The following is a 27,946-nucleotide window of genomic DNA, read 5'->3' on the forward strand; positions in this document are numbered from 1 at the left end:
GGACCCAGGCTGGGGGTGCCTTTCACTCCTGGTTCCGTGAGGTGCCCTGTCCCTAGCAGAGGCTGGGCAAGCACTCCGGTCTACTCAGTGTGGCCTTGGCCGGGTGCCCTGAGCTGTCCTCCAAGCTGGGCCTCGGCCAGCTGAGGGTGCAGCTGGCATCAAAGACCATGAGGTCACGGCATTCAGCATTCGGGCTGCTTTGGGCCTCAAGGCTTAACATTCATACATGTCTGTAGAAAGGTTATTTCAAAGTTGTTTTTTATTCAACTGTTATTCAGCATTATACAATACAGTTTATAAACAAGTGTCTGACCTTGTTTCCAATCTTTATTTAAAAATAAATATTATTGACAGTGAATTTTAATTATGATAAGATGTATCTTTTTTTTTAAATCAAAATGTCTCAAAAGAAATAATTTACTTTAATAAAAAAAGAGAAAAGCCCTCAAAGGAAAAAGTAAATTAAAAATTTCCTAAACACATTAATCTACTAAAAATATTTTGCTTTGTCAGAAAGGCTTTGACCCAACATTTTTACCTAGTATCCTAAAGATAACTGCTCAACAGTTCGTGCAAAATGAAGACTTGGAGGAAAAGTTTAGAAAAGAAAAATACATTAAAATAGAGAAATCACTGATCCCATGCATACTGCATGGTCCAAACTCCATCTTATTTGGAAACTAGATGCATTATTTTAGGTGGTCTACATTTGTGTAACTTCCCCAAAAATATGATTTATTTATTTTCCACGTGGACTTGGTCATGCTTCTCTGAGTCTGTCTGCGTCTGTCTGGCGACGCAGTCCTCACCCAGGGGCTGGCAGCCACGCGGGCCCACTCAGGAGCGCAGGATGGTGAGTCTGTCAGGGGCCCACTAGCAGGCGGAGGAACTTATGTACAGCTAACAGGAGCAGGGACAGGAGCGGGTCTGTGGCGTAGTTAGGGCCAGTGCCTGCAGGGAACGAGAGAGGGACAGGGTTAACACCTAATTCACCAGAACCCAGTGGCCTATGCACAGACGGGGGAGGATGAGCCCTCTGCCGGCTGGGCTCTTGATGTCAGCACCCAGCTGGTACTCAGCTGGCTGGCACGCAGCTGCTCTGCGCTCGGTTCCTATTTACTGACCGCACAGGAGCTCACCGTGGTCAGACACAGAGGTGCCCCTGCCTGAAGCGCGTGCGCTAGTAGCAGATCCAAAATCCAAACATTATTTTAGTTGAATAGGAAGACGATATGCTCCCTCTCCACCCCCACCCGCAAGACTACGCTGCAAAGTGGCCTCAGTGTTTAAGGCCCAGCTCCCCACTCCTCCAGAGAGACGCCACGGTTGCACACAACTCCAGCCCCTCCAACTCCTGCCTGAACTGCACAGTTTTGCATTCACAGACATCCCGCTTGAGGCATCCTGATGTCTGCGCGTGAGTCCTTTCCACAGACTGTCAGTCCGGCCCTTGGGGTCACAGTGGGGCACTAAGCAATCACTGGCTCGTGGAGGCGGGTGGGCCAGGGCCCCCCAGGAGTGACCCAAGCACTGTCCTGGTGGGAGGTCACTCCCATCTGCTCCTTCAGTGTGGCCTCTAACCCGAGCCTCTGGCCCACCACTGGGACGGTAACATCGTGTCTGCATCCTCCTCACCTGGGCTGCCTGCTCAGCTCCTCATCTGTCTGTCATAAGGTCTTCATCTGTTTGGAAGGCCTCCTGTGTAACTAGGCCAAAGTCTACCCATGAACTCCAGGCTTCTCACCTGGAAGTGGGATGCTTCCTCCAGGGTTACTGACAGAGCTGATGTAGAAGCACCATGCACGCCCCAGGTGCTGCCCAAACCCTGGGGATATCACTACTAACTTGCATAGAATCGGGCTGCATCCGCGGAAGCGGTTCCAGCCCCACCCTGCTCACCTGCAACATACGGAGGCCTCTCCTCCCTTCACCCCACCTAGCTAGCTGAGCTGGAGCTCCGTACCTGGGAGGAGAGACACAGGAGGCCCTTCCCTGTGCCAAGCAGATGGTACAGAGGTTGTGGCCACTTCCACTTAGCCGCCTGAAGGAGCTGCTGACAGGCCGGCCAGATTTGTGGCTTCCCTGACAAGGCTGGGCCTGAACCCACAATTTCCTCCCCTTTCCAGGTGGAAGAGCCATTTGTCTTTTCTATCCAGGGTGTTTCCCTCAATCCCAAATCATTCTTGTGTCCTGGGCCCCAGTCTCCCCTCTGTACAAGGAAGGGGGTTGGACAAATGATCCAGGACCGTTCTGGCTTGAGATGCCAGGATTCCATCTGTTCATTTTCAAAAAACAAGGGTTGTGTTTGAAGACCGGAAATAAAAGAGGGCACAGGCCATCCGTTGTGCCTGTCTTGTCCAAGGTCAGTCACTTCTGCACGTAGTTCTGAACCCCCACTGAGAAGCACAAGGACAGGAGAATCCAAACGTGCTAAGCTTCCCTTGGGGTACTAAGTTTTCACACAGTCGTCACTCCTGGCCCTCCGTGCAGCTTGGCCCGAGTTGACACCCTGCCTGTTGCCATCTGTCATTGGGGGGGAACACGGTGTGGTCACTCCAAAGACTTGGGTCTTCTTTTGCTTGTCCTCACTGCCACGTGTCTCTGGGAAGGACGAGGGTAGATGCAGTGACGGACTAGTTGATGAATGGCCAGAAGCCTGGGTGGATTCACCGAGGCTCGGATGCATGGAAACAGGGATGCAGCCGGCAGAGCACTGGCTCCTGGGCACACAGGGCTCATGTGGCCAGATCGGGCCCACTGGCTTCCACATCTCCTGGTTCCGGTCTTTTTGCTCCTGCAAATATCCTGACACTCAGGCCCGTGCAGGTGAGACAGAGACGAGCACGTGAGGCATTGAAAAGCAGATGTATGTTTGCAATAGAACTCCAGATCCTCAAGGCACTCAGGGGCAGGAGGCATGGCAAATGGGCTGCGAGCCAGGCAAAGTGAACACTGCAGAACCGTGGGCACAGGAAAAGGGAGGAGAAATTTTAATTTGCCTCCAAATACGGTTGACTTGTCTTTTCCACTATTACAATCTCACCTACTCCCATTTAAAATGTTTAAAAATTGCACAAGACGGGCTTCCCTGGTGGCGCAGTGGTTGGGAGTCCGCCTGCTGATGCAGGGGACGCGGGTTCGTGCCCCAGTCTGGGAGGATCCCACATGCCGCGGAGCGGCTGGGCCCGTGAGCCATGGCCACTGGGCCTGTGTGTCCAGAGCCTGTGCTCTGCAATGGGAGAGGCCACAGCAGTGAGAGGACCACGTACCACACAAAAAAAAATTGCACAAGACTTTTAAAAGACCCTGGATTGAAACAACCAGCCTGCCCCTGTGCTGGGCTAAGGGAGGAACAGCAGGGCGTTGGAGGATGGGACTGGTGGCTCCCAGAGGCCAATATCTGGGGAGAGTGGACACCAGGGTCTTCAGTGTCTCTACTGGTAGATGTCTGGGGGTGGGGGGAGCCAGGTTTGGCTCCTGGGTGGTACTTCATCCTCTCTCTGACCCAGCATTGCCATAGAGGGGACTAAGGGAGGTGGTATGGGGCAGTGGGCTGGCACCAGGACAGCTTCCAGGCCAGGTTGCTGTGTGACCTGGGCAACAACCTTCACCTCTCTGGGTCCTGTGGCACAGTCCATAACACAGGGATGTGCATATGCATGGCTCCATGAAACGAGTATGTGCAGGGCATGTCTCACCAGGTTGGGATCCAGATTAGCAAGATCGTAGTGGCAGACTGCAAAAATGGCTGCAAATGCCCCATCCTCCGTCATCTACTTGCCCCCAGTGTCCACACTCTCTGATAGTGCCCTCGCACACTCACGCTGGGGCTGGCCACAGGACTTGCTTTGGCCAATGAATAGTATCAAATGTGAAACAAGCAAAGGCTTGAAAAGTGCGCTGAGGCTTGCCCTTTCTCTGTGGCTCTTGGAACCCACTGCCATGTGAAGAAGACTGGGCTGGCTTGCTGCAGGATAAGAGACAGGAGATATCCTAGCGGAGGTCCCTCTAGACCAACCAGCCCCCAAATGAAAGGGCAGATGACCACAGATGCATGAATGAGCCTGACAGACACCAGCAGGAGAAACACCCAGCTGACCCACAGAATCATGACCTAAACAGATGACTGTGGCGTCACACCAAAGCCAAATGATACCCAAATGAGCCAGGGCAGACCAAGGAAGACTGGCTTCCAGGCTGCTCCTGGAGGAAGAGGGGTCTTCACATCAGAATGGGTTAGAATGCAGGAGTTTGGCAGCCCACTGTCCCCCTCCCCACATACTATCCACTTGGAGGGCCACTGACAATTGTCTAGCTCCTGGCTGTTCCACCTCCCCGCTCAGCATCTGCTGCCCTAGATCCTGTTCTCACTGTTTCCTGGAGCAACCTAGGACTGCCCACTGCTGTCCAGGGCTCACCTCCACCGTCCAGGGCAGGGGCCAGGAGGGTGCCTTTGGCTCCTCAGTTGAGGCAGGACCTCCTATCTTGGCCTCTTTTACCACGCGGTGTGGAGAGGTCTGTGTTCCTGGTGCTCCCGAGGAAGTGGAGGCTGCTGTGAGGACTGGTTGCTAACAATCTATTTCTTCCTTTCCTAAGGAGTACCGGGGACAGCTCTGCAACACGCAGAAGCTTGCTTTTGTCATGGTTAAGCTGGAAAATCAGGCTGCTTGAGAGGTGAGGGAAGCATCTGATGGAGTAGTGGCTGATTCACTCTTTATATGAAACAAATATCACCATGTTGTTAATCATTCTTAAAGAAATCAAAGCTGCTCTGTGAATATTAACTTTTATCATGTGGATGGTGAGTGGGATAAGACTCACTCCAGAGCCATTTAAAAGGAGCTCCCCAAAATGTGGGCTCACCCAGACCCATGGGCACAGCAAAGGCGCTGGACAGTCCAAGCAGCTTCCAATTGAAAATCCTGCTTCTCTATTTACCCAGCAATGGCAAAACTCCAAAGACCATGTCAGAAAACAACAGGGAACCTCTGGGGCCATTTATCACCTAGTGATGAAAGTGAAGGAGGAGGCTTGGCTCCAGCCACCCTCTGGGATCCTCACTTTGTCCACATTGTCTGGATGCCAAGCCTGTGAGTCTGGTTCCTGGGGGGATGCAGAGGTGGTAGCTGGACACACCCACTCTGGCCTGGACTCCTACAGGCCCGGGGGCACTGAGGGGACCACTCCCACTCTGCAGGCATTAGGATCATGGTGGGCTGCTCTGTTGACCAGTGGGGATGGCTAGCCAGGACAGACACTGCCCTCCCTCCACCTGCCCAGCCCGCGCTTCTAGGATCATGGATGGTTCTCTTGGTCTCAAGGGTAACTTCTGTCCCGGCTGTGGTCTGCAGCACCCATCATGCAGGCTGTGGATAGCAGAGAGCTACAGCCTCTCCGCTTCCCCACTGCAGGCCTGGGAGCTGCAGCCGGGGGGCCAGTCTGGGTCAGGAGTTTGCAAACAGTGCCCCTCAGAGCCTGGTGTTGCTCAAAGGCTGCATTTTTTTGTTTTGTTTGTTTTGGCTATAGCTTAAAAACTAAATATTTATTTCAGGTTTGAGAAGAATAAGTAAAACTAAGATACATCTGAGGTCTGGTTCTACATGCAAGAATGGCTAACAGGCTGATTCTGCTCTTGTGACCTAAGCAGATTTGTAGGTTCACTCTGTGGGTTTGCCCTTGCCCCCTCCAGTGCTGCACTAGAATATTCCCATGTTGAGTACAGGTAGCCAGAAAAGAACTAGTCCAGTCTCAGTGGACAAAGCCACTCCACTGGTAAGCGTGGATATCCTAACATCAGGACTATGATGAGGGTCTGGAGGACAGATCCCTCCTCTGTGTCAAGGAGAGCAAGCCCACTTATGTCCATTCAGCATTTTGTGCTGTCATGACATGTCTTTTTTTTTTTTTTTTTTTTATAAATTTATTTATTTATTTATTTAGGCTGCGTTGGGTCTTCATTGCTGCGCACAGGCTTTCTCTAGTTGTGGCAGGCGGGGGCTACTCTTTGTTGTGGTGTGCGGGCTTCTCACTGCGGTGGCTTCTCTTGTCGTGGAGCACAGGATCTAGACGTGAGCTTCAGTAGTTGCGGCACGCGGGCTCAGTAGTTGTGGCTCACAGGTTCCAGAGCACAGGCTCAGTAGTTGTGGCGCACGGGCTTAGTTGCTCCGCGGCATGTGGGATCTTCCCGGACCAGGGCTCGAACCCGTGTCCCCTGCACTGGCAGGCGGATTCTCAACCGCTGCGCCACCAGGGAAGCCCATGACATGTCTTTTGAATAAGGGCTTTTTTGGCTAAAAAAGTTAGAAAACCAAGTGGAGTGCCCTGGATGAGGTTCTTTCAGCGTGGATGTTGGATTCTATTCCTTTCCCCCTTTGCTGCCATCTGAGAATGAGAGAAGATGGCCACCTCCCAAGTGGCAACAGTCTGAGCTTGGCTGGCCTTTATGGGTTGGACTTGGACATCCACTTACCATGGAGACCACGGTTTGTCTGCCTGGGGCAGCTGGGAACAGACCAGCTCTTACACCCTGTTCCCGTCACTGGCCCTGCACCCCCAGCCCTGACCCAGCTCCATCCTGGACCCACGCTGTGAGTGTGGTGGTGGCTGAGCCCAGCCAAAGAGGAAGGCTCCCCTTGGAGCTTCCTGGGGCCACGCTTTCTGTGCGTTTGCAGGGGCTTGTGGAGTAGAACAGAGAAAGCTCTTAGGAGTCATCTTGGCTATGGTTTAGCACCATGCCGTTATCTGCAGGGGAGATGCGTAAGGTCACAGAGCCCAGGGGCAACAGAAAGGCACCAAGTTGCCACTTGAGGATTCAATCTGGACTGCAGAAGGGTCTGACTTGGTACACACAGAGCTCTAAAAATTGTAAATTATAATCCAACATGTAAAATGTGGGAGACTTCTACCTAAAAGCACAGATCCGAAGGTCTACTGGAAAGGCCCAAGACACAGCAGCTCCGGGCGTGCTTAGGCACCAAGCTACACGTCCAGCAGCTGTCTTCTCTGCAGGAATCTCCTTCTCACTGCTCTCTCCTGACCCCCAGCTGGGCACAGGGAGGCTGCCAGTTACCTCCCTGGCCCCGTGTGCGCCTCCCTTCCCAACCTGCCTCACTCACCTCCATCCCCCACACTTGGCCCTTTGTGGCTGACTGAGTTTGCAACCTCTGAGCCAGCTCTGGTGTGGGATCCAGGGGGCCTGGCTTTCAAGCCAACTTCATCCCTACGTGACTGTGTGATGATGGGGAGCTAGCCTTCCTTGCCCTGACCTTCCTGGCTTCCTGATGGCCACCTGCACCCATCCTACTCTGGCTGTCTGCCCTGCCCTGGACGCTGTGCTGGTTAGGCCAGGTGGCCCAGCCACAGCTGGGTGGGAAGATGCCACCTTGCAAGAGGCTACTTCCGTTGTTGATGTTTTAATTAAAGCCTCTTCATGGATATTTATTCAAAGGGAGTCAGCAAGGAATAATCAAGCACTAACGGAATTGGACAGAATTAATTTCTGCTATAAGATTAATGTGCACTGTTAACTAGGGCAAAAACTAGGAGCTGCAAATGGCCTTGGGTTTTAAAGGAAATTGGAAGTGTGGGATATGGAGATGCAAGAGAAGGGATGAGATGTGTGTCCCTCAGTCCTGTGTTGACCCTGCTCTGCTGGCCTGTCCTACCCCAGCCTTAGGCAGCTGGCTCCTGGGTTGGAGAACAAGCTGTCCTCCTGGTGGGTGACAGCATGTCTACTGGGAGTGATGCCCACAGAGCAGCCTCCTTGTCTAGGCAGTGGGAGGAGCCTGAGAGCTCCAGGGCTGAAAGGGGGCAGACACAGGGGTCGCGCCTATTTTAGCCACGCCTCACTGTGCCCTCTCCCCTGCCATGGCCTCAGTGCAGCAGTGACCTCTTAAAGTGTTTTCCTGCCTCAACTACCACCCCGTGCCTATCTCCCACCTTCTGACGCACCTGGATAACTATCCCTAAGGGGCAAACCTTCGATGGGTTCTCTCTGCCCTCAGGAGAAAGGGCCACCATGTCAGTGCCACAGCTGGGGCTGCTTCGTAATCCTCCCCAGCAACCTCACCCCCACGGCTCCTCTGCCACCAGTCCTGCGCTCTGATCCACTGTTTCCTGCCAGCACCTCGAGTGCACTCCAGGCTCACCCTGCAGAACCACTGAGTCCTCCTTTTCCTCTGTCTGGGTCTGACCTGTACCTCAAGCCTGGAACAAGTGTGCCCCCTCCAGGCAGCCCTTTCTGAGCACCCAGACACAGAGGGCTTGACACAAATGAATGTCTGTGTTCATGTGGCCCTTGCCTGTGTCCCCTCCTCCCCTAGCCCCATAAACGGCTTCCTCACACGCCCTACCTCTCCAGCCATGGTGGAACCGCACACGCCAGAGGGCTGGCCCCAGGCCTCCTCCCCTCCTCTGCCCCCAGCAAGCAGCCCCACCCCCATCCGGGGCTCAAGTAGACCAAGCCAAGCACTTTCAGGATAATGATAGCAAACCTGGCTAGCTCCTGCTGGGGCCAGGCACTGTGGCAAGCATGTTACTTGAAATCCCATTCTCTTTACTGCAGGAATTACTATTTTATCCCTGTTTTACAGATGGGAAAACTGAGATCCAGAGAGGTAAACTGACTTGCCCAAAGCCTAGGGTTGATAGACAAAATACAGGATGCCCAGTTAAATTTGAATTTCAGATAAACAACTGATAATTTAAGTATATGTTAATCCCAAATATTGCATGGGACATATTTATACTAAAATGCTATTGATTGTTTATCTGAAATTCAAATTTAACTGGGTGTCCTGTATTTTTATTTGCTAAATCTAGCAGCCCTACCAAGGCCACACTAAAATAAATGGCAGATCTGGGACATGAACCCAGACAATCTGGCTTCTGTCCACATAACTAACTACCACACACACTGACTCTCAGGGGTGAAGAGCCAGAATTCTTCTTCCCACAGTGCCTAGGCTAGACCACAGCCCCAGGCTGCTTCTAAGGGAGAGAGCATGGGAATGAGGTTTTTTTTTTTTTTTTTGTATTTTAACATTTATAATGGCTTTTTAATGTGATCAACTTTGTTGCTAGCTCCTTTCCAGCTTCTTAATTCTTTTGAAATGAAGTCTTGTCCCAGATGATCCTTTAATAGTGCCACTTAATGAAAATGGTTAACAGGCCTTCTCTACAGTTAAGGCGGCTGGTGTCTGCAGGGCCAGGGGCAGCCCTGACCACAGTATCAGGGTACTTCCCAGGCAGGAATGGTGTGAGGTCCCTCTCAGTTCTGGGCCTTGTCTTCAGGGGAGGATATCCCACCTGCCCATTCATATTCTTTAAACTTTGAGGCTGCGGGATGCAAATAGGCCTGTGGTTCTTGGTTCTTGGTGCCAAGAGAATTCTTTCCTTTAACCCTCTCAGGAGGCTTTGGGAGGTAGGAACCACTATGCCCTTTCACAGGTGAGACAGAGAGGTAAAGTGACTTGCCTAAGGTTGCACAGCTGGTAGGCAGCAGAGGAGTTACTTGCCTCAGGTGCCCCAAGCTCCAGGCAAACTGGGCTGCTGCAGAGAGGCCACATGTGCCCTCACTTTCCTGGCCCCCCAGGCCTTTGTTGGTGCTGATAGACAGCCCTTTCCTGTTCCCTCCTGCCCAGAACCCACCCATCCTCCACGGCTCAGCCCAGAGACACCCACAAGGTGACCTCCAAGACAGCTCTTAATCTGTCGGCTTCTCACCCCCCACTCACATTGCCCCAGGCCCACCCCTGCCCTGGTCCTTTAACCCTCCCTCTTACCACATCAGCGCTCAGGTGGGCAGCGCAGTACTCCTGAGTGGCCTCTCCACAGCCACTAACCCAACTAGCCAGGCAACTGCCTAGCCAGAGGCCAGAGTGCCCTTTTCAAATGCAAAGTACACATCGTACCCCTGCCCCGCCAAACCCCTAGAGGCTTTATCTAGGCTGAAGACCTAATTCTTCACTGGGCCCCTCCTCAGCCCCCCTGCACCCTTACTTCTCCCTTCCAGGTCCAGCATCCTTTCACACTGCTTTCCCCCTGTCCTCTCATTCACCACCTGCCCCTCCCCTCCATGGGGCTCCCTCAGACACCACGTCCTCCTTGGCCCTGCTGGAGGCTCCCTTTGTCCCATGGGCTCCGGAGCAAGTCACATTTACGCTGGGCTGTGTTTGGGTGGCCACTGCGGTTTACCTTTCGACCCCTGTCTCCTCTGCCAGTGGGTAAACCCATCATCACCTAGCACCCTGCCCACACCTGCAGTGCTCACAAAGTATTTGTTGAATGAATGAATGGGAGTCTTTCTTAGATGCCCCCAGCAGTCTAAGCAGGCATGATGTGCGCCAGGCATCAGCCAGATGCCTCACGTTTGTCATCTTAAACACAAGCTGTATCTTCAAATACACTCTGGGGCTGGAGGCCCACCGCTATCTGACCTTTCAACTGCCCAAGTCTGTGTGCACACATCTCTTTGTCTACCTTTTCTCAAATGAATTTCACCATTTTCCCTTTATTCCAATTTCTTCATTAAATAATTTTTGTCCTATTATGCCACATGCAGCTTTATAAACTGCTTCAAATTCTTCCCTTAGGAGAAAAAAATTTATATACATAAAAATATAAAAATGTATTTGTATATTTTGTATAATTTATATATTTGCCTGTATGTATATATATATATATATATATATAAATATTTGGACTAAATCAGTTGTTTTAAAATCTTTCAAAGCAGTGGAATTCCTTTTTCAAGCTAAATGCTGCATGGAACACCAATATTTAAAACCATTAGAGGGGGAACTTCCCTGGCGGTCCAGTGATTAAGACTCTGTGCTTCCAGTACAGGGGATGTGGGCTTGATCCCTGGTTGAGGAATTAAGATCCCACAGGCCAGGCGGTGTGGAAAAATACCACACAACACCCCCCCCCCAAAAAAAAAAATTAGAGGCAGAACTGCTCTGGTTGAAGCTGGAGGTAGGGCTGTGGGCCCAGGGTTCCAAGGAACAAAGTTTGGGAACCACTCATTAGAGATTCTCCAGGGCCCCTTCCAGACCTAAAACTCATGGACTTGTAGTTGCTGGAGTGCTGGCGTGCCCATTACACAGATGGGGAAAGGGAGACCTGTCAGGGCTTCAAGTGAGTGGTCCCTTCCCCTCTTTGGGGCAGCCCTGTTTAAATCCCACTTGTTCCCTCCATAGCCTTTATGTCCCTCGAGGCAGAGCGTGCCCCAAATTCCCCAGGTCAGGCAAACAGTGAACACTCAATTAATGCCTGCTCAGTGAAGGCTTCTCTCTGTGTGGGTCCAGGCCTCAGTCTCCCTTGTCCTACTCAGTGGAGCTGGGCCTGGCCAAGAAAAAGTAGGAATGACAGACTGGAGGCCCAAGGCTAGGGGAGGAGGACTGCACGTCCCTGAGGTCAGCGCAGCAGTTCCTTCCTCTAGATTCCACCTCAGTGAAGCCTGGATATTTCTTTCTGTTTCACACTGAGGACTTTTCTTCAGAAACACAATTTAACTGAAAAGGTTAACACATTTTAATTGCCCAGGGATAGTGCTCTGAAAATTCTATAACATGTGCTCATTAAATAAAATTAGCACAGAGGAGCTGCCCAGGATATGTCACGCATTAAAATATGACTCTGTAGAATAGAATGCATTATGAATTATTGCCTTGTGTATTTTTTGTTCCATTAGTCTTTAACGTGAATACAGTTATTCATCTGCCCACCTGGAGAGTTGATTTTTTTAAATGATTGAAAAAATATATCTATATTAACTTTTATATGGGCAATAATCATCAAGTCTTGGCCAGGCTACATCCACCAGAGTGCCCGGTGTCCAGCAGAAGGAGGGGTCTCCTGCTCCTGCCCCTCACCAGTGAATGACAGAGGTACCTTCTGAAGATTGAGGGATTCTGGGACCCGGGGCAGGCTGGGGACTAGCTGTGTCCCCTTGCTCTACCCGTCCTTTCTGTGGCCTGGGACGGCAGGCAGGAGCACGACCTGGCATGAAATTCTGGTCCTAGCCAGTCTGTGCCATGCCAACACCTGGGACCTTTCTCCTTGTGGCCTCCCCCTCCTGGAGTACGTGGACTGAGTGTGCAGAGTGCAGGTGTGGGGCATGCGAACGCTAGGCAGGTCTGCAGCCCCAGCCCCACTCCTCCTGCAAGGCTCATCTTGCATCCTGCATGCACTCATCTTCCCATCCGTGTTTCACGCACATCTCCACTCATCCTTCTTTCTATCCCCCATTTACCCATCCATCCACCCAGTCACACCCTTTTCCCACACACTCCTTCCATCCATCCATCCATCCATCCACATGTCCACTCACCCTTCCTCCCACCCACCTCCAATCTCTTAGTCATCCAGTCACACATCCTTCCCTTCACTCACTCATCAGATACTTGTTTTGCTACCCATCCATCCATCACGTCACTCATCCATCCAAACGTTTAGTCCAAGCCCTGCCATCTCTTGGCTGGATCACGGGCTCTAAAGTGGTCTCTCCACATCCACCCTGCTCCTACCTCTCCACTCTCCACAACTGCAGCTAGGATGTCATTTCAAAAAGCATCATGCCCTGCCAGCCACTTGCTTCCCATCCATTGCCAAAAGCCAAAGCCTCCATCTCCATGGGGTTTAACCCCTGAACTACTCTTGACTTTAATTCCCCCCTGCACCCCTTCTTGCTCTCTCTGCCTTAGCCATAGTAACTCTTTGTAAAGCCTTGCCACAGGATCTTTGCACATGCTGTCCCCTCTTCCTGGAAGGCCCTACTCTCTCTCTTTCTCAAGCCAACTCTTAATCATCTCCCAGATTATGGCTTAAGCGTCATTCCCTCAGGGGCCCTTTCCTGACTGGGTCACGTCCCCCTATTCTTAGTTCCCATAGCCCATGGGTCCCTCATTTAGAGTGCCAGCAACAGCTGCAAATTTTTACTTGCTATGTGACTGTTTGATCAATGTCTGTCTCTCCCTCTTCTGACTCCCAGGACCTTGTTGGTCTAATTCACATTGTGTTCTCAATGCCTAGCATATTTCTTGCCCATAAGATGCTCAATGGACATTTTCTGAATGAACGAGTAAATGAATGATTGAACAAACCAGAGCCAGGCCCAGTGAACGTGAATGTGGGGCGGTAGGGATACAGACATGAGAAAGAATTGGGCCTGCCTTCCCAGGGCATCAGTCTGCATGGGGTGCTCAGTCAGGCACTGACTCCAGGACAGGAGAGAAACATTGGGGGCCTAAGAGAGCAGTGGGGCCCTTCTGAGTGCTCAGGATGGATGAGACGCCTTGGGCTGCAGGGTCAGGAAGACTTCCTCCCTCTGTGGAGTGATCCCCCACTACCAACCCACCCTGGCTGCACCTTTTCTGAGCCCCTTTTGTGTCTCAGCTGAGCCCTGAGTTCATTCTCAGAATACCTGCTGCTCAGTCTGGCCACCACTGCTGGGCCATCGGCTCCTCCCTGAGGCAGAGGTGGGGTCTACCTGATGCCCTGGGCAGCCCCCACCCCTTGGCCCTAGCCAGACTAGATATAGTTAGCTAGGAAACCCTACCCCAGCTCAGAATGAGCCTTGGAACTATGTCAGCTCCATCTCCCCAGGGGTTTATTAAGGATCTTTTCTCTGGGCTAAGCGGCATTTGTGTGATAATCAATTGTAATAAGAGTCACTGTAAGGGGACTGACATTGCAGCTGGGCTTTCCTGGCTTAAAGAAAACCGAGACTTTCCCGAGGAGAGCCGAAGGGCGGTGGTGTTGGGGAGCGGAAAGCAGGGGTGGGGGGGCTCTGGATCTTTGGCTATATCCACCCGTTAAAGGCAGGCAGACCTCCTTCTTTTTTTTTTTTGTTTGTTTTTTTTGCTGTACGCGGGCCTCTCACTGTTGTGGCCTCTCCCGTTGTAGAGCACAGGCTCCGGACGCGCAGGCCCAGTGGCCATGGATCACGGGCCCAGCCATCCTCCCGGACCGGGGCACGAACCCGCGTCCCCTGCATCAGCAGGCGGACCCTCAACCACTGCGCCACCAGGGAAGCCCCAGACCTCCTTCCTGATGAGCCTGCAGTGCTGCGTGGGAGGGAGGCTCATGTGGGGCCTGAAGGGGTCCTGGCCTCCTGGTTCCACATGCAGCCCGCTCTTCATCCTACCCTCTCCCCATTGGTCCCTGGGTGCCAAGCAGCACTTTTATTGGCAGTCATCAGGCTCAGTGAGCCACAGGAAAGGGATCCAGGCAGGTATGAATATGAAAGACAAAATGCCAGGGTACGCGGTGGAAGACAGTGCAGGCTTGAGCCTGCAACAGTGACCCGAGCCCCATCACTTGACACGTCCATCCCTGCGGGGCACCCGGCCTCCCCACACAACTGGCTCCATCTCATGTGGTAAGAGTCCCAGTGAGGACGACACTGGGCACCTCCTCTCCACTTAGGCCGGCCCTGGAGGCTCTTTGGCTGCTTGACCGTCACTAGGGGGCCAGGTGCACAGATGTGATGGTGCAATGTGCAGGTGGGACATGAGGAACCATAGTGAACCTGTCCTTGCTCACCAAGGAGCTCCTGACTCATGCAAAATAGCCGCAACCAGACAAGGATGAGGACGTGGCCTCATCCCCATCTCCTTTCCTCCCCTCCTCCAAATGGCACCAAGAGAGAAAGGACAAAAATAGCATCTCACTGAGCCACTGGCAATCTGAGGGCATTTTCTGTTCCAAAGCTCCATCAACTCCTCTCCTTACCTTTAGCCCCATGACATGCACAGTGCATGGAGGGAGACACGTCTCAGAGCAAAGTCTCAAGATCGGAGCCCCCAGGCCAGCCCCCAGGCCTCATGAAACGACCCTGGACAGTCAGTGCCATTCCCACGAATAATGCTGATAATAAGAATCAGCATCTACTGAGCGTTTTCTAGGTGCCAGGCCCTGTGTTAAGCTCCACTCTTTCTGTGGATTATCTCCTCTGATCCTGCCCCTCAACTTCCCGCATGGGGCACTGGTGCCATCCAGATGCTAACAGACGTGAGAACTTGCACGTGGGAGGCAGGAAGCGTTGGATCAGGATTCGAATGCAAGCAGCTGGATTCACGTGGAAAATGAGAAGCACAGTACTTATGAAGGGTGAGAGAATGAGGCATGTACTGTGTCTGCTGGGTGGCTGGAGCTCTGTAAGTCCCAGAAATAGGGAGATTGGGTGGCATTCAAACCCTGGTTTGCCTACTAGCCAGCTAGCTGAATGTGTGAAATGCAGAGGAAGAATTAAGTGGTTGGAAAAGTGGTAACACTTTCTCCTGAACTGTTGTCAGCTTCTCTCAGGTTTGTTTTGTTTTTTTCCACCATAATGGGCAGCTCCTTTAAGAGATCTTGTCTAGGCCCTGACTGACCATGGTCTCCCCGCTTAACAGTGCTGGGTGTCCAGCTGGGTGCACTCGGGAGGTGCCCTGTTCACAGCTGGCCTTCACACATGAGTAGCCCTCTGGTCACTTCTGAGATGGACGGAGCAGAGCCCGAGGGCGTGGCTGAGTGGGTGAATGGTGGGGTCCCCAAAACACTCTCCTTGAACCACAAAGACCAGAAGCCAGTCCAGAGTAGCTGTGATATTTCAGCCTGGGGGGTGGTAATGATGGAATGGAACAACCAGTACTTTCCAGAAATAGGCTCACCCAGGATTGCTGATGCAGGGACAAGGCCTGCCTCTCAAGCGCTGTCTCATGGAGGGTGTGGCTTGAGAGGAGGCCCGAGGGAGGTCCCGGCCGGCCTCACGCCCTCGCTGCTGCTCAGCACCCCTTGCAGCCGCTTGCACAGCTCTCTGTTCAACGGCAGCTAAACCCGAACCCAGAGGAGGCCGAACTGGGTAATCCATGTTGTATTTATAGCACACCTTCCCTGAGAACAGCAAAAGCACCAACAAGCAGGCTGCTTCCCCTAGAAGCTACATCCCAGGGGAGCAGGTTTGTCATCCTTCATAAGGAAAAGGTAGGGATCAGCCGTTGCAGGTGCTGGGCCTGTTTGCTTGTAATCGTAAACTCTCCTGCAGCCCTTACATAAGACAAAGTGAAGCTTCTCAATGCTTTGGAGTTTCCAAGAGATGCCTAGTAACAGTCAGCAAAGCATGGGGAAATAGAAAAGATGTTACTTTTTTTTCTTCTTGTGTTGCAAAGGTGTCTTAAAACCAAGTCGGCATCTGCTGTAAAGCTTAGAGGTTTAGACCACAGCCAAGCCCTTGCCTCTGTCCACATGGGGCAGAAGTAATCAATATCATATTACAAAAGCTCTTGACCTCATTTATTCCCATGGATGCTTGGGGACTCCTTAATATTCAGAGCTTTTAAAATGTGTGCCTGGCATATTTAATGAGACGCTCCTTGGTGGGTTCGGCTCCCAGTGACATTTAGAAAGCCTGGCTCTCCGCCCGCCCTTCCCGTGGGGCTGCCACCCTGCTTGAGGAAAGGGTCTGGGCTCTGGGGAGGGGACTGTTGGATGAAGTGGGGCAGAAAGAGTCATGGGGAACTGCAGAAAGGGGGGACATCAGTGAGATGTGTGTGTGGCATACACTAAGTACTCAGTGAAAGGCAAGTATTATTTATCATTATTACAATCCTTAGTGCAGCAGTTTCATCCTTAATTTGGGGTCTCCCTGATGCTGAGAGAACAGCCGCACAGTGAGCTGACTCACTGCTCGGTAATGGACAAAGGCCCTTCCATTTGGTGTGACTTTCTCAATCCATGGGGCACAGAGTGGGGAGGAAAAGAGAGGCCTCCAGAAACTTCCCCAGGACTGACCTAAGCAGGAAGACAAAGCCCCAGGAGTCTCTTTCAAGCCTGAAATCACACACTGCCTACAGGAGGCCTCCTCTGATTGCCTCAGCTGGACTGGGACTATCCTCCCTCAGGACTTCCACTGACACAGACAGCTTTGTCCTGGCGTTCCATGGGTGCCCTTGATGCCCTGAGCTGAGTCTGTGGCTGCCATCTCTGGTTCCTGCTCATGGCAACCATGGGACTGGCTGATGAGGGAGAGGACACTGTGTAGTTGATAATCACACACGTCTGCCACTGATGTGGGTGCCTCCTGTCACCTGTGAGGCTCAGACATTTCCTTTAGGAAATCCTTTAATTTTCTCTTTCAGGATGCTCAGAGAGCCTCACTTTCTCTTCTCTGGGACAACTTTTGCCAGATTTATTTTCTCTTTAATTATGATCCTTGTGTCACATCAGAGCTTGAGGGAAGAGTGGATTGTTTATTTAAGGTGATGGTTTTCAGGTCCTTGTGGGCCTAGGGAGATGGGAAGACCAGGTGACTGCCGCCTGGCTTCCTGGCCTAGTTGGAGTTTCTCCCCACTACAAGGAGATTCTCCCTGGTCACGCTGGCATTGCTTCCGCCAGCTTTGTCATCCACTAGGGGCATGGTCGAGAGTAAGTGCCTTCACCTTATCCACAGTCCCCATGGTTTACGGTTGCCATGGCCACACCCAAGGATGCTCCTCTTGATGGCTCCCAGCAGTAACAGTTTCTCTAAAGCCGTCACACCTATATGGCCTTGGTTGTCTTTCTCTCATTATTAGTTGAAATATTGAGAGCCAGTTCTCTGTGTGGGTACCAGGCAGCAGTTTGCCACATCTAGCTGGTTCTCTGTAGGGGCCATGGTGGCTCTTCTCGAAGCCGGAGCCCCAAGGCTAATTAGAGGTTCACACGCCACAGAGCTGATCCCTAGGTCCCTGCAGAGGGGAACCTCTTGCCAACATACAAGCCATTTCAGTTGCAAACTGTATTCTATTAAGGCCACACTTGGCTTCACTGTGGCATCTTTCCAGCTAGAAGGGTTTATCTGAAAGATACCGTTTTGTTTTCTCTCTTTCTTTCCCTCTCTTCCTTTCTTTCCTTTTTTTTTTTTTTTCTGGAAATGGCAGCCAGCAACAAAGTGTTCATGAAATATTTTCAGTGTTTAGATTAATTAGGAGTCAGATTTATGAACATGGCTAAGAAGGAGCCCAATCTCCTGTGCTCTGCTGTGCTAATCTAGCCCATGTTATTTTTAAGCACAAATATCAAGATGTCTTTTGACAAATGAGATGTGAAATGAACGAGTTTTGCACATAAACTTTTAGTGCAAATATGTACTTGGCTACATTGGGCATGTATGGAGCATAGGAAGGCTTTTCTGGCCTGGCTGTGCAGTAGCTAAAGTATGAAGTTCTGCATAAGTACCCTCATCCCTTTCCTAGCATTAGTAAAGAGGCTTGCTTAAAAAACACAGCAACACAGTGTTGTCTGGGGCTTCTGACTTTCTCCCAGGAGCAATTGCGTAACAGGTGACTGTCTGGGGAGGTGGGCTGGGACCATCTCTGAGGTTGCCAATCTGAAACAGCTAGTGTATCCACTCAACCCAGGCCTTATGTGACCTCTTTAATTAGAAACTCAGCTCTGGGTTTGTCTTGGAGTTGGGGTGGGGCAGAATTCATCTTCCTCCCTTGAGAGCTGGGTTACTCCCTTTGTCCCTCCAGATACACCCATCGGCTTTCTCCACTCTGCTTTGAGCCCCTGGATGCTGGCCTGTATAGCCTGCATCACCTGGTACCCTTACCCTCCGTGCCCAGGAAGGTTTGGCCAATGGGACGTCCTGACAGGGAACTGGAGGGCAGGAGAAGAGCAAGGTTCTTGCTGGGCTACTGTGGATCAGCTGTGTCCCTCTCCCAAGGCCTCAGCTCTTTCAGGGAGGCCTCTCCGTCCAGCTAACCTCTCTGGGTTCTGCTAATTTTCCCTCCCCTTGCCCCTTTCAGGCCCTTTTAGGCCAGTGGCTCTCAGTGCTACTAGCCCTGGGGACCAGTTCTCATCCTTGGCTGTGCTAACCTTGTTCACACCTTTAAAAAATACTCTCACTGCCTCTCCTCCATGACTCTGCTCGAGTGTGCCATCGGCTTTGCCAGCATCCTCACTGCTATACTCTGCAAACACCCTTGCCTGGTAACCAAGTGGCAATAGTCCTTCCTCGTCCCCTCCCCTCTAAGCTGCCAAGAACTGAGAGTGGGGAGAGGAGAGTGGGGACAGTGGCGGGGGGAGCAAGACTGAGGTCACCGCCTCGAGCTCCTTTTCTGACTCACGCTGGTGGTGGCTCTGAGTGACTGGCTGGCCTGCTGCATCCCAGGGAGGCTCGGGAGGCCCAAGCACTGCTCAACAACACAGCCCTATAGAAAGGTTACTAATGCTGTGACTCATAACACAGTCTGCAGTCTTCGTTCTGTGCACAGCCCACAGGCTTGGCAGCCTTGAGTGGTGAGGTGAGAAGGGGCACTTCAGATGGTATGGGTCCCTCCTTGGGATCAAGCCATTCAGGTATGTTTGTGGATTAGAAGTCCTCGAATCCACTTCTCCATGGCCACAGTGGGACACAGAGGGGCCCACAGCACAACGATACTCCCAAGAGCTCACCTGGAGAGTGGAGGTTACAAACCTTTTGGTCTTCCAGCTGAAAGCCCCACCTTACTGGCCTTCCAAACTGGAGATGGAGAGAAATTTGGGTTCTTTCTGAGATATGTCTGCATGGTTACTGGCCTGTTCAGGAGCTAGCAATGGTTTTGGGGCAACAGAGACCTTAGGAGCCACCATACCCCTATCCTAGTTGCGCTGCCCTGTCAGCCCTGGTGGGACCCCAGCTGGCTGTGCTTTCTGGAGGGAAATGAACACTCCTTCCCACTCCAGGGAGGGCAGAGGAGTCCCCTGCCTGGGCTGCTGCCCTTATCCATATGGGCATTAAAATGCTGTCCGGTGGCTGGCAGGTGCCATCAGAACTGGGCTAACCTGAGGACCTTCCAGAAAGAAGGGCACTGTCCAAGCCACCTTCCATGGCTGGGTTCCTGCTATAGCGATGAGTTACCGTGGAGCCTCCCTGTGGTCGAGCCCAGAGACTGGATATCTGACCAGCCATGGCAGGCATAGTCAGGTTAGCCTTGGTTAGGCTCAGGCGGTCAGGCTCCGGCCAGTGGGCAAGGGAGATTCAAGCAGGAGTGATCTCTTTTCACATAGCGCTTCCTTGACCAAAGGCTTTAACGATCCCTGTTGCTCCACTCAGCATTCAAGGCCCTCCACAGCTTGGCAACCACCAGCCACTCAGCTTCATCTCCCTCAACCTCTCCTCTTTGACCAGAGCAGATAATGGCCTTGGTGATAACAATGAACCTTATACAGCAATTTCCATTCTGAGTTCCCTCTGAGGTCAGGGATTACTAAAGTATTTCTGGAAGAAGTACTTTCAGAGATGGTAAGCCACTTGCCTAAAGTCACACAGCCAGTAAATGAAGGAGGCACAATGCATATATGGGCTTCTGGCCTTCCATGTCCTCTGCTTTGCCGCTCTACTCATGGTCTATGGGATATCCTAGAGGAACATTCCAGCTCAAGATACACATGTTTACTTGCTAGTGCCCAAGGGGATGGGGCAGAAGGGTGTTTTCTTCATCAACTAAGCCAGTCACCCTGCAAGTAAGCGCTTTTCCAGTATACGTACTGTGTGCTAGTCAGAGATGGCTACGTGCCCCATGATTCAGGCTCCTCTTCCACCCTGAAGAGATGAGGCTGGATAACAGTTGCCAAATCGAGGACATTTTCTAGCCTGCCTTGCATCTGTTGAACAATCTGACTGAGCTCTGGCCAATGGATGAGGGTGGAATTAACATTTACCACTTCTAGGCCTGGCCTTTAAAAACTTCCTTTGCCATTCTCCATATCAGCTTTTATCTGAGAGAATTAAGCCCTACCAAAACGATCTGAGTGGCCATTTTCTCAATCTTACAAGAATGACAGATAACTAGATCCATGCTAAATGCATAAGAAAGAAGTCAATTAATCACATGCAATGTGTGCCTTAGAGCCCTAGGGCTTGGTTTGCTCAGGGAACTGGGTTGAGAAGGGCTGCTTCCATCCTCTTTTCCCTTGATTGTGGGCTGTATGTTGATGCCCAGAGTGAGCTTAGAAGCCGCCTCTTAAAGATGGTAGAGTTTCTGTCAGCCTGAGTCCCTGAATGACTGCATGGAACAGAGCCACTCCTCCCCGCCCCCCGCAGTGATGTAAACCAGAAATAATACACTTGAATTGTGTTAAGCCTCTGGCATTTTGAGGTTTTGCACATCAACTGGTATAATCTTAAACTAATATGGGGGAAAGCTCCAAGACAGGTGGGGGAGTTTGCAGAGAGGACCTCCACAGGTTCCCAGCTGACCCACCTTCCCCCACAGTCTGGGGGAAGGTCTTGTGGGTAGCCACGTGGAGCCTAAGAGGGACGAGGCCTCCAGACGTAGCCAGCAGTCTGAGCCACATGGAGAAGCTCCCACAGGGAGTATAACTTAGTGAGAAACAACTGAACTGATGTGGAAGACGACTGGCAGGGTCTGAACTGCTTGAAGGCTTAAGAATCAGCCAGGGAGGGAGGCTAGGATGCCTGTCTCCTCGGATTCAGAAGAACCATGAGAGTAGGGCATGCCTGCTCTGCAGTCAGTCCATTGTCCTTACTCTCTGTTCTCTGACTCCCTTCTCCCCATCACTCCCTTCCCCTTCCCCCAACCCTCTCAGCTCCCTAGGAGAGCAGGCCTTAACCTCTGTGTGCTCTTCTAACAATAGTAGGGCTCCATCCTCACCCCCCCCGACCCCCCACGAGGGCCTAAAGCAGACTGGAGTGGCGATTTATAGCAGAGCTTGTGTCTAGGACCAGCCTGGAGGTAGCCAAGGAGAGCAGAGCCTACACAGCCAGGCCACCCGTGCTGGCTTGAACAAAGTCTGTCTGTTCAGTCCAGTCAGGCAGCAGCCAGACTTACAAAACCTGAGTTGTAACCACCTCCTCTCACTCTAGACTGGGTGCTAGTGCCCACCCTTTAGGCGCTAAGGGTTCCGGGAGAAAAGCAGGCCCACCGGCGTCGGACTGCAGCCCGCAGGGTTCAGTTCTCCCAACGCAAGCAGGGCTCCCCTCCCTCCAGCCCGTGTGTAGCGGGAAGTCGCCGGCTGGGCAGCCCGCACACTCATAAACACACGTCCTGAATGCTCCAAGCGGCCAACAGTGAAGACAGGAAAACATCAGAAAGAGCGCAGAAGCTAGGCTGCGGAAAACGCTCCCGGGCGCATCCAGATGAACCACCAACGACTCTGCATCCGCAAACGACCCGAGCTGGACCGCCCCTCCGGCGAGAGCCACCCCCATGCGAGCGCGCCTTCTCGGCGGCGCCGCCCTTACCCGAGCCGTGCCTCTGGCGCAGAAGGACCGCCTCACGGGGTGGCGGCGACGCTGACGAAGAAGCGGTCGCGGCCGCGACGGTGGTGGCGGCTGCGTAGGCCGCGGAATTGGCGGTGGAATCGGGGACTTCGGGACCCAGGGCGGCGGTAGGGCTCCCGGGAGGCGGGCTCTTGTCACCATGGCCAGACTCCGAGATGGCGCGGCCCGCTGCGCTGACGTTGTTGGCATTGGCGGCGCTGGCGGGACCGTGGCGACGCGGGCCGCTGCTCTGAATGTGGGACACGGCTTCGGCGGCCTGCATGTTGGGCGGCGCGAAGCGCGAGAGCACGCGCAGCAGCGCCTGGGCCTTGTGTTCCTGCGTGTCGTCGTCGCCGTAGTCCGACACGCGGCACTCGTAGACGCCCTCGTCCTGCCGCCGCACGGCCGACAGCCGCAGCCGGTGCGAGATGTCATTGCCCTGGACTCGCACGGTCTGCAAGAGAGCGGGGGCTGGGGTCAGAGGCCGGGATGGGGGATGGGCAGGCCTGCAATCTGAGCTCCTGGCCAGCGTAGTGCAGCTGCGCCCAGCCCGGCAGGGCGCTCCCAGGCCACAGCACCCTAACACTTCTCAGAACCGGCTCTGCCCATCACTCACGATTCAGGTTTCCTTCACCCCTGTGGCTCCCCAGTGGTATGGAGCTCCCAACTCTGAGTGGACCCTGGGTGACCCTGCCCATTGCATCGTGTCTCCAGTTGCCCCATATCCTTTTTTTTTTTTTTTTTTTTGCGGTACGCGGGCCTCTCACTGTTGTGGCCTCTCCCGTTGCGGAGCACAGGCTCCGGACGCGCAGGCCCAGCGGCCATGGCTCACGGGCCCAGCCGCTCCGAGGCACGTGGAATCCTCCCGGACCGGGGCACGAACCCGTGTCCCCTGCATCGGCAGGCGGACTACCAACCACTGCGCCACCAGGGAAGCCCCAAGCTGCCCCATAGGTTAAAGGAGTGCCTCAGGTTGCACCCACTGCTCATACAAACCTACCTTCGCGTCTTCCCATAGCTTTCCCTTCAGAGCCGCAGAACCCACCCCTTCTTCCTCCCTCTGGCACCTTGGAGAAACCCCAGGCTCGGCCCCGCATCCACTGTGAAGCATGGCCTTATGTCCGGTCCTCCACATCTGCCCGCACTAACGTTCCTTAATTCTAGAATCCAGTGGACCGGGGTGGTGTCCGTAGGAAAGCCGCCTTGCCCTCAGAGTGCGCATATATACCTGCTCCCGGCTCCAGCCCTTCTCAGCTAACCCTCCGCTCTCCCAAGGAGGCAGGTGATGCAGAGGCTGCTGCCGGACCCACTCAGTCCCTGCTACTTATGAACTTGCCTCTCCGCGGCAGCATGAAGCTCCGGACAAAGCTCATCTCCCTGTGGCCTGGTGGAGACGCCGGGGAGCAACAGCTTTGTAGCCCTCACCAAGCTCCCAGAGAACCGTCACCTCTCAACCGAGCATAAGACCTGGTCGTCTCCAGGCCCTGATACTTCCATGCTGCAGCTGGTAAAGCTTGGGCACGTCTCCTCCCCAACACTGGCAAGACTCCTCCCCTTACCACAACTCGCCAAGCCAGACCACAACACCCGGCACCGCGAGTCGCAATCCAGGCGGAGGAGAGGGCTGCAGAGGAGGGCGCCGCCTGGGCGCCGGGTGTGTGCGGGGCACGAGTGGGGGCCACAAGCCTGAGCACCGGTCTCGGCTAGGGCAAGGAGATTGAAGGAGAGTTTTACAGGTGACTGTAGAGAGGAGGAAAGAGATTCAGGCCTGGGACCCTTGATTTACACGAAAGAGAACCCTATCCGCTACCGGTGGCAGATGGCTCCCCGACACGCCAAGCAGCCGACAATGCAAGGCTGCCAGCAGGGCCCTACACCGCACGGCGGCTGAGCCGTTCTAAAAGGGAGGAAGCTGCGGGGCGCAAAGCGGCCAGAAGGGGTCTCCCGCGGCCCGCGCTGGGCTCCACACTTACGCTGATTTTAGTTGCATCCTTATTTGTTACCTAAAATGCAAAGAGGGAGAGAGATATTAGGCTGTCGGCCTTCAGGCTCGGGGAACTCAGATGAGCCTCCTGCAAGAGGATCCTCCGCAGGCGGACTGGGACTCCAGTCCGAAACTGCTCGGGAGGTAGCCACAGCTGAGGGCACAAAGGACATCAGGATTTTCAGGAGTTTTACCCCGAAGGAAGCAGGGCTTGCAGCTAGCATGGCGCCCGGCCAAGGAGGGGCTGCCCTAGCACACATGCCTGCCAAAGAGGGGAGGCTGGATTGCCACCCGGTGGGAAGGAAGGCCAATTTCCCTCCGGAGGAGCATCCTCATTCCCTGCCGTGTTTCTCTAAACCCCTTGAAAAGCTGGATGGAGGGGCCGGTGTATCTGGACAGGACCCAGTGGGAGACGTGAGCAGTAACTAAGGGTGGGACTCTGGGTAGAGGGTAGGTAGGTGGTGTGTGTGTGTGTGTGTGTGTGTGTGTGTGTGTGTGTGTGAGAGAGAGAGAGAGAGAGAGAGAGAGAGAGAGAGAGAATGGGAGGGCGCCAGTGCTAGAGACTGTGGTTTAAGAGGCAGATGGGCAGGGGGGGAAGTCCCTCTGATCCTGCGGGGGGCTGGAGGTATAACCTGTACACCGTGCTCTGCCGGCCTCTGGAACGCAGCCCAGAGAAGCTTAACTCCTTGGCCCTGTGCCCTGGGGACCTCAAAGTGGCAGAGGGCAGGGAAAGCCCGGCCCCAGCAAAGGGTCTTCTTTCAACACCCAGCACCCATCAGCCTCTGGGCCCGCAGCCAGCAAGAGCAGGCGAACTGGATGAGGTGCGGCTTCTTAGGGGCTAGGCGTGGAGTTCGGGAAGGTTTCCGGCGAAGGAAGTGCATTAACAGGATGTGGGGGTAACAAATGCTGCTGTTGAAGGTGCTGTGGGCATGGGGAGGGTAGGAAATGGGTTGCACCACAGGGCGGCGCCCTGCCTTCCTCGCCGGGGTTACCCCAGCCGCCCGACACAAGCCCGGTGAGCACTGGCGCCGCGTGGGCGGCCGGTTACCTTGCTCCGGGCGCCGGGCACGCTAAGCGCCAGCTCGTGCAGCAGCTCCCGGGGAGGCTCCTTGAGGTACCACCACTGAATCTCCAGCGAATACGAGGTGGCTCCGCTAGCTCGGAACGCGCAGGGCATTTCGATGTCGTCTCCCTCCCGTACTGTCACATCTTTGGGGACTTCAGTAAATGTAGCTGGGGGCGGGGGAAGAGAGAGGCGTGACCAGCTGTGGGGCGGAGGCCTGGGGCAACCCCAGGCGAGACTGTCGGTCCCCGGCTCGCTTGGCCGTGTGCTTCCCACCCCCCAGCTACTCGTGTGGCCCAGGCGCTGGCAAAGTTCGGTCGAGCAGCTGCCGGGCCGCAGGGGAGACCGGCTACCGCTGCAGGCTGCTTCCCTCCAGATCGCGAGGGGCAGCAGGGGCGGTTTACGCTTCTTCCCCGCGCCTGGCCGCACTACCAGGGCCAGGCTGGGGCGCGCCAACTCCCGGCACCCCGCAAGCCGCCTGTCCGCAGTTGGAGCCCCGATCCGGCTCCGAACGACCTGGGCGCGGGCGCCAGCGATGCGGCGACCCTTCGCCTCTCTCCACCCTCTACCCCGCCGGGCCCGGGTTGCACACCGGGATTGCTGGAGACTGTGAAGCCTTCCCCTTTTCTTCCTCCTCCTCCTCCTCGACGACCAGGGCAGGCTGGCTCTGGCGACCCCGGCAAGGACCCCCGAGCCACCAGCGGCAGCAAAGTTCCCGCGCTCACCGTCGGCCACGAAGAGCAGCAGGGCGTGCAGCAACAACGGCGGCAGGTATCCGGGGGCACCGAGCCGGTTCCTCTGTTCCATCTCCCGCAGGGGGCGCGGCGGCGACGGGAGCGCGGGCGCGGAGAGGCGGCTGTGGTGGCAGCTCGGGCTCGGATCCGGCTCGGGCTCGGGCTAGGACGCCTCCGAGCCTGCCATGGTCCCGCGCGGCGCCCCCTCCCCCGGCCGCCGGCGGCCGCCAATCAGCCCCGCTCCCTCGCCGGCTTGCCCGGCGCGGCTCCGGCTGGGAGCGCTGCTCGGGGTGCGCAGAACGCGAGGTCCCGCCGGGAGGCTACTGGCGATCGGTCCGTGCCTCCCTCTCCCTGGTTATACGCTGGACCGATGGGGACCTGCAATTCAGTCTCTGCCCGGCGGGCCGGTCAGGGGCTGGGCCGCCCCGGGACCCATCCCTGGCCAAGAGAGTGTGCGCCTCGGAGCCGTGAGCTTCTGCCTCTCAGTTTCCTTCTGGTTTGGCTCCCGACTGCCACCTCCTCCGGCTCCCGCCCAGCCCTCCCGCTGTCGCCTCCGCCGGTCCCTCCTTGGCTCTTTCCGCAAGGCAAGTGGGCGCTCAGCCGCGGCGCGCAGACCTGGCGTCCGACCCAGCGCAGCGCCAGGGAGAGAGGGTCCGCCGACCCGGAGCCGGAGAGAGGCAGGAGTGGGGGAGGGGAAGGAGAAAGGGAGGGGGCTGTCAGTGGCTGGGCACTGTGCCACCTCCACCGCTGCATCACCCCTCCCCTCCCCTCCTCTCCCCTCCTCTCCCCTCCCCTCCCCTCCCTTCTCCTCCCCTCCTCTCCCCTCCCCTCCCGTCCTCTCCCCTCCCTTCCCCTGCTCTCCCCTCCCCTCCCCTCCTCTCCCCTTCCACAGCAGGCACCACCCCCGCCCCGGAGCGCGCCCCCCCCACCTCGGTCGCTTGGAGGGACCACAGTCTCTCTGGTTGGAGCGCAGCTGCGCCCCGCAACCGCTTTGGCTGGGGGGCCTCCCACCAAAACTCTCCCTTGCTTTTTTCCAGCCTCCAGAGCCGGAGACGGCCGCTTATCCCTGCGCCCCGCGGGTCCCGAGGCCCTCTCCGCAGACCCCCGCCCTCAACTTCTTACCCCGGTTTGGGCAATAAGCTGCCCCACTCTTTGTCCCAGGCCCAGGCCATGGCGGGTGGGTGGGCGCCGTGGGCCCGAGAGAAGGGCGGAGCGCTGTGCTGGGTCGGGGACGAGGCTGGGTGACGGCGGCAGCGCCGGGAGTCTGCAGTGTGCGAACGAGAAGTGAGCGCAGAGCGCCCGGCGAGCAGGTGCCAGTGGCGCGGAGAGCGCAAGAGCGAGCCAGAGAGCAGCAGCCGTGAGTGACGGCAGAGGCGGCGGGGGTGGGGTGGGGTGGGGGAGCGCCCGGCACGACTCAAGGCCCCGGAGGTTTCCGGGCGGGGGTGGGGTTCCTGCACCTTGATCGCCGGCCCCTGCGTCCCCACTTTTTCTTCGCGGGTCGCGGCCCTCGCTTTACCAGTTGCAGGGGGGTATCCCGAAGAGGCAGGAGGCAAAGGTCGGGTCCACAGCCGCGTTCTGGAGCCCATCCCCCGGCTTCGCATCTCCCCGCAACCCGTACCTCTCACAGCTTTCACCCGGAGCTTTCTCCCTCCTCAGCCCTCTGCGGGGGTGCAGTCTGGTCCCCAAAGGGAAACATGAGGCGGGCTTGTGGTTTGGAGGGGCACCCTGCTGTAGGGGCGACTCCCACACCTCGGCTTGGCTCTCTCTTGCTTCCCATCCTCAAGGGAGACCCCAGTCCGTGGATTTCAGTATCTCTGTCGCTATCCTTGGTCTCTAACCTCTTAGCTCTGACCTAAGGTTGGGGTGAGAGGAGCCCCTGCAGATTCACGACGCTGCTATCCCTGCTCACTAACCTTCCTGGAGGCTCTGCCAGAGGG

The 27,946-nt window shown here is 54.9% G+C and overlaps 1 protein-coding gene and 1 long non-coding RNA gene across 4 annotated transcripts in view; one reads left to right on the forward strand and one right to left on the reverse strand.

Moving 5' to 3' along the window:
* Nucleotides 1–236: 236 nt before the first annotated feature.
* Nucleotides 237–27,878, reverse strand: VSTM2B (V-set and transmembrane domain containing 2B). 2 transcript variants are annotated; one of them, XM_059044451.2, is made up of 6 exons: nucleotides 27,132–27,793; nucleotides 26,001–26,624; nucleotides 25,261–25,445; nucleotides 24,202–24,231; nucleotides 22,211–22,682; nucleotides 237–951 (listed from the first exon to the last, which is right to left on the reverse strand). In XM_059044451.2, the coding sequence occupies exons 2-6, from the start codon at nucleotides 26,080–26,082 to the stop codon at nucleotides 863–865; spliced, it is 858 nt and encodes a 285-aa protein (XP_058900434.1). In that variant the 5' UTR covers nucleotides 26,083–26,624; nucleotides 27,132–27,793; the 3' UTR covers nucleotides 237–862. The 2 variants fall into 2 exon arrangements, with proteins under 2 accessions (XP_058900434.1, XP_058900433.1); XM_059044450.2 differs by having other exon boundaries at nucleotides 248–951; nucleotides 25,261–26,624; nucleotides 27,132–27,878.
* The window catches only part of LOC136793115 (uncharacterized), a 294,913-nt gene continuing 293,585 nt past the window's right edge, over nucleotides 26,619–27,946 (forward strand). Inside the window, exons 1-2 of one of the 2 annotated variants that reach the window (XR_010837957.1) lie at nucleotides 26,619–26,686; nucleotides 27,047–27,366. This is a non-coding gene — a long non-coding RNA (uncharacterized lncRNA). Of the gene's footprint in view, nucleotides 26,687–27,046; nucleotides 27,367–27,946 lie in introns of those variants that run through there. The other variant, XR_010837958.1, reaches the window with a different exon arrangement.

This window comes from Kogia breviceps, chromosome 18 (genome assembly GCF_026419965.1).
Source record: "Kogia breviceps isolate mKogBre1 chromosome 18, mKogBre1 haplotype 1, whole genome shotgun sequence".
Taxonomy (NCBI): domain Eukaryota; kingdom Metazoa; phylum Chordata; class Mammalia; order Artiodactyla; family Physeteridae; genus Kogia; species Kogia breviceps.

Coding starts and splice junctions, on each gene's coding strand:
- VSTM2B (XM_059044450.2), bottom strand. CDS start 26,082: ATGGAACAGAGGAACCGGCTCGGTGCCCCCGGATACCTGCCGCCGTTG. Junction 24,232..25,260: donor TGCCCGGCGCCCGGAGCAAG/GTAACCGGCCGC, acceptor TTTGCATTTTAG/GTAACAAATAAGGATGCAAC. Junction 22,683..24,201: donor AGGATGCAACTAAAATCAGC/GTAAGTGTGGAG, acceptor GCTCTCTTGCAG/ACCGTGCGAGTCCAGGGCAA.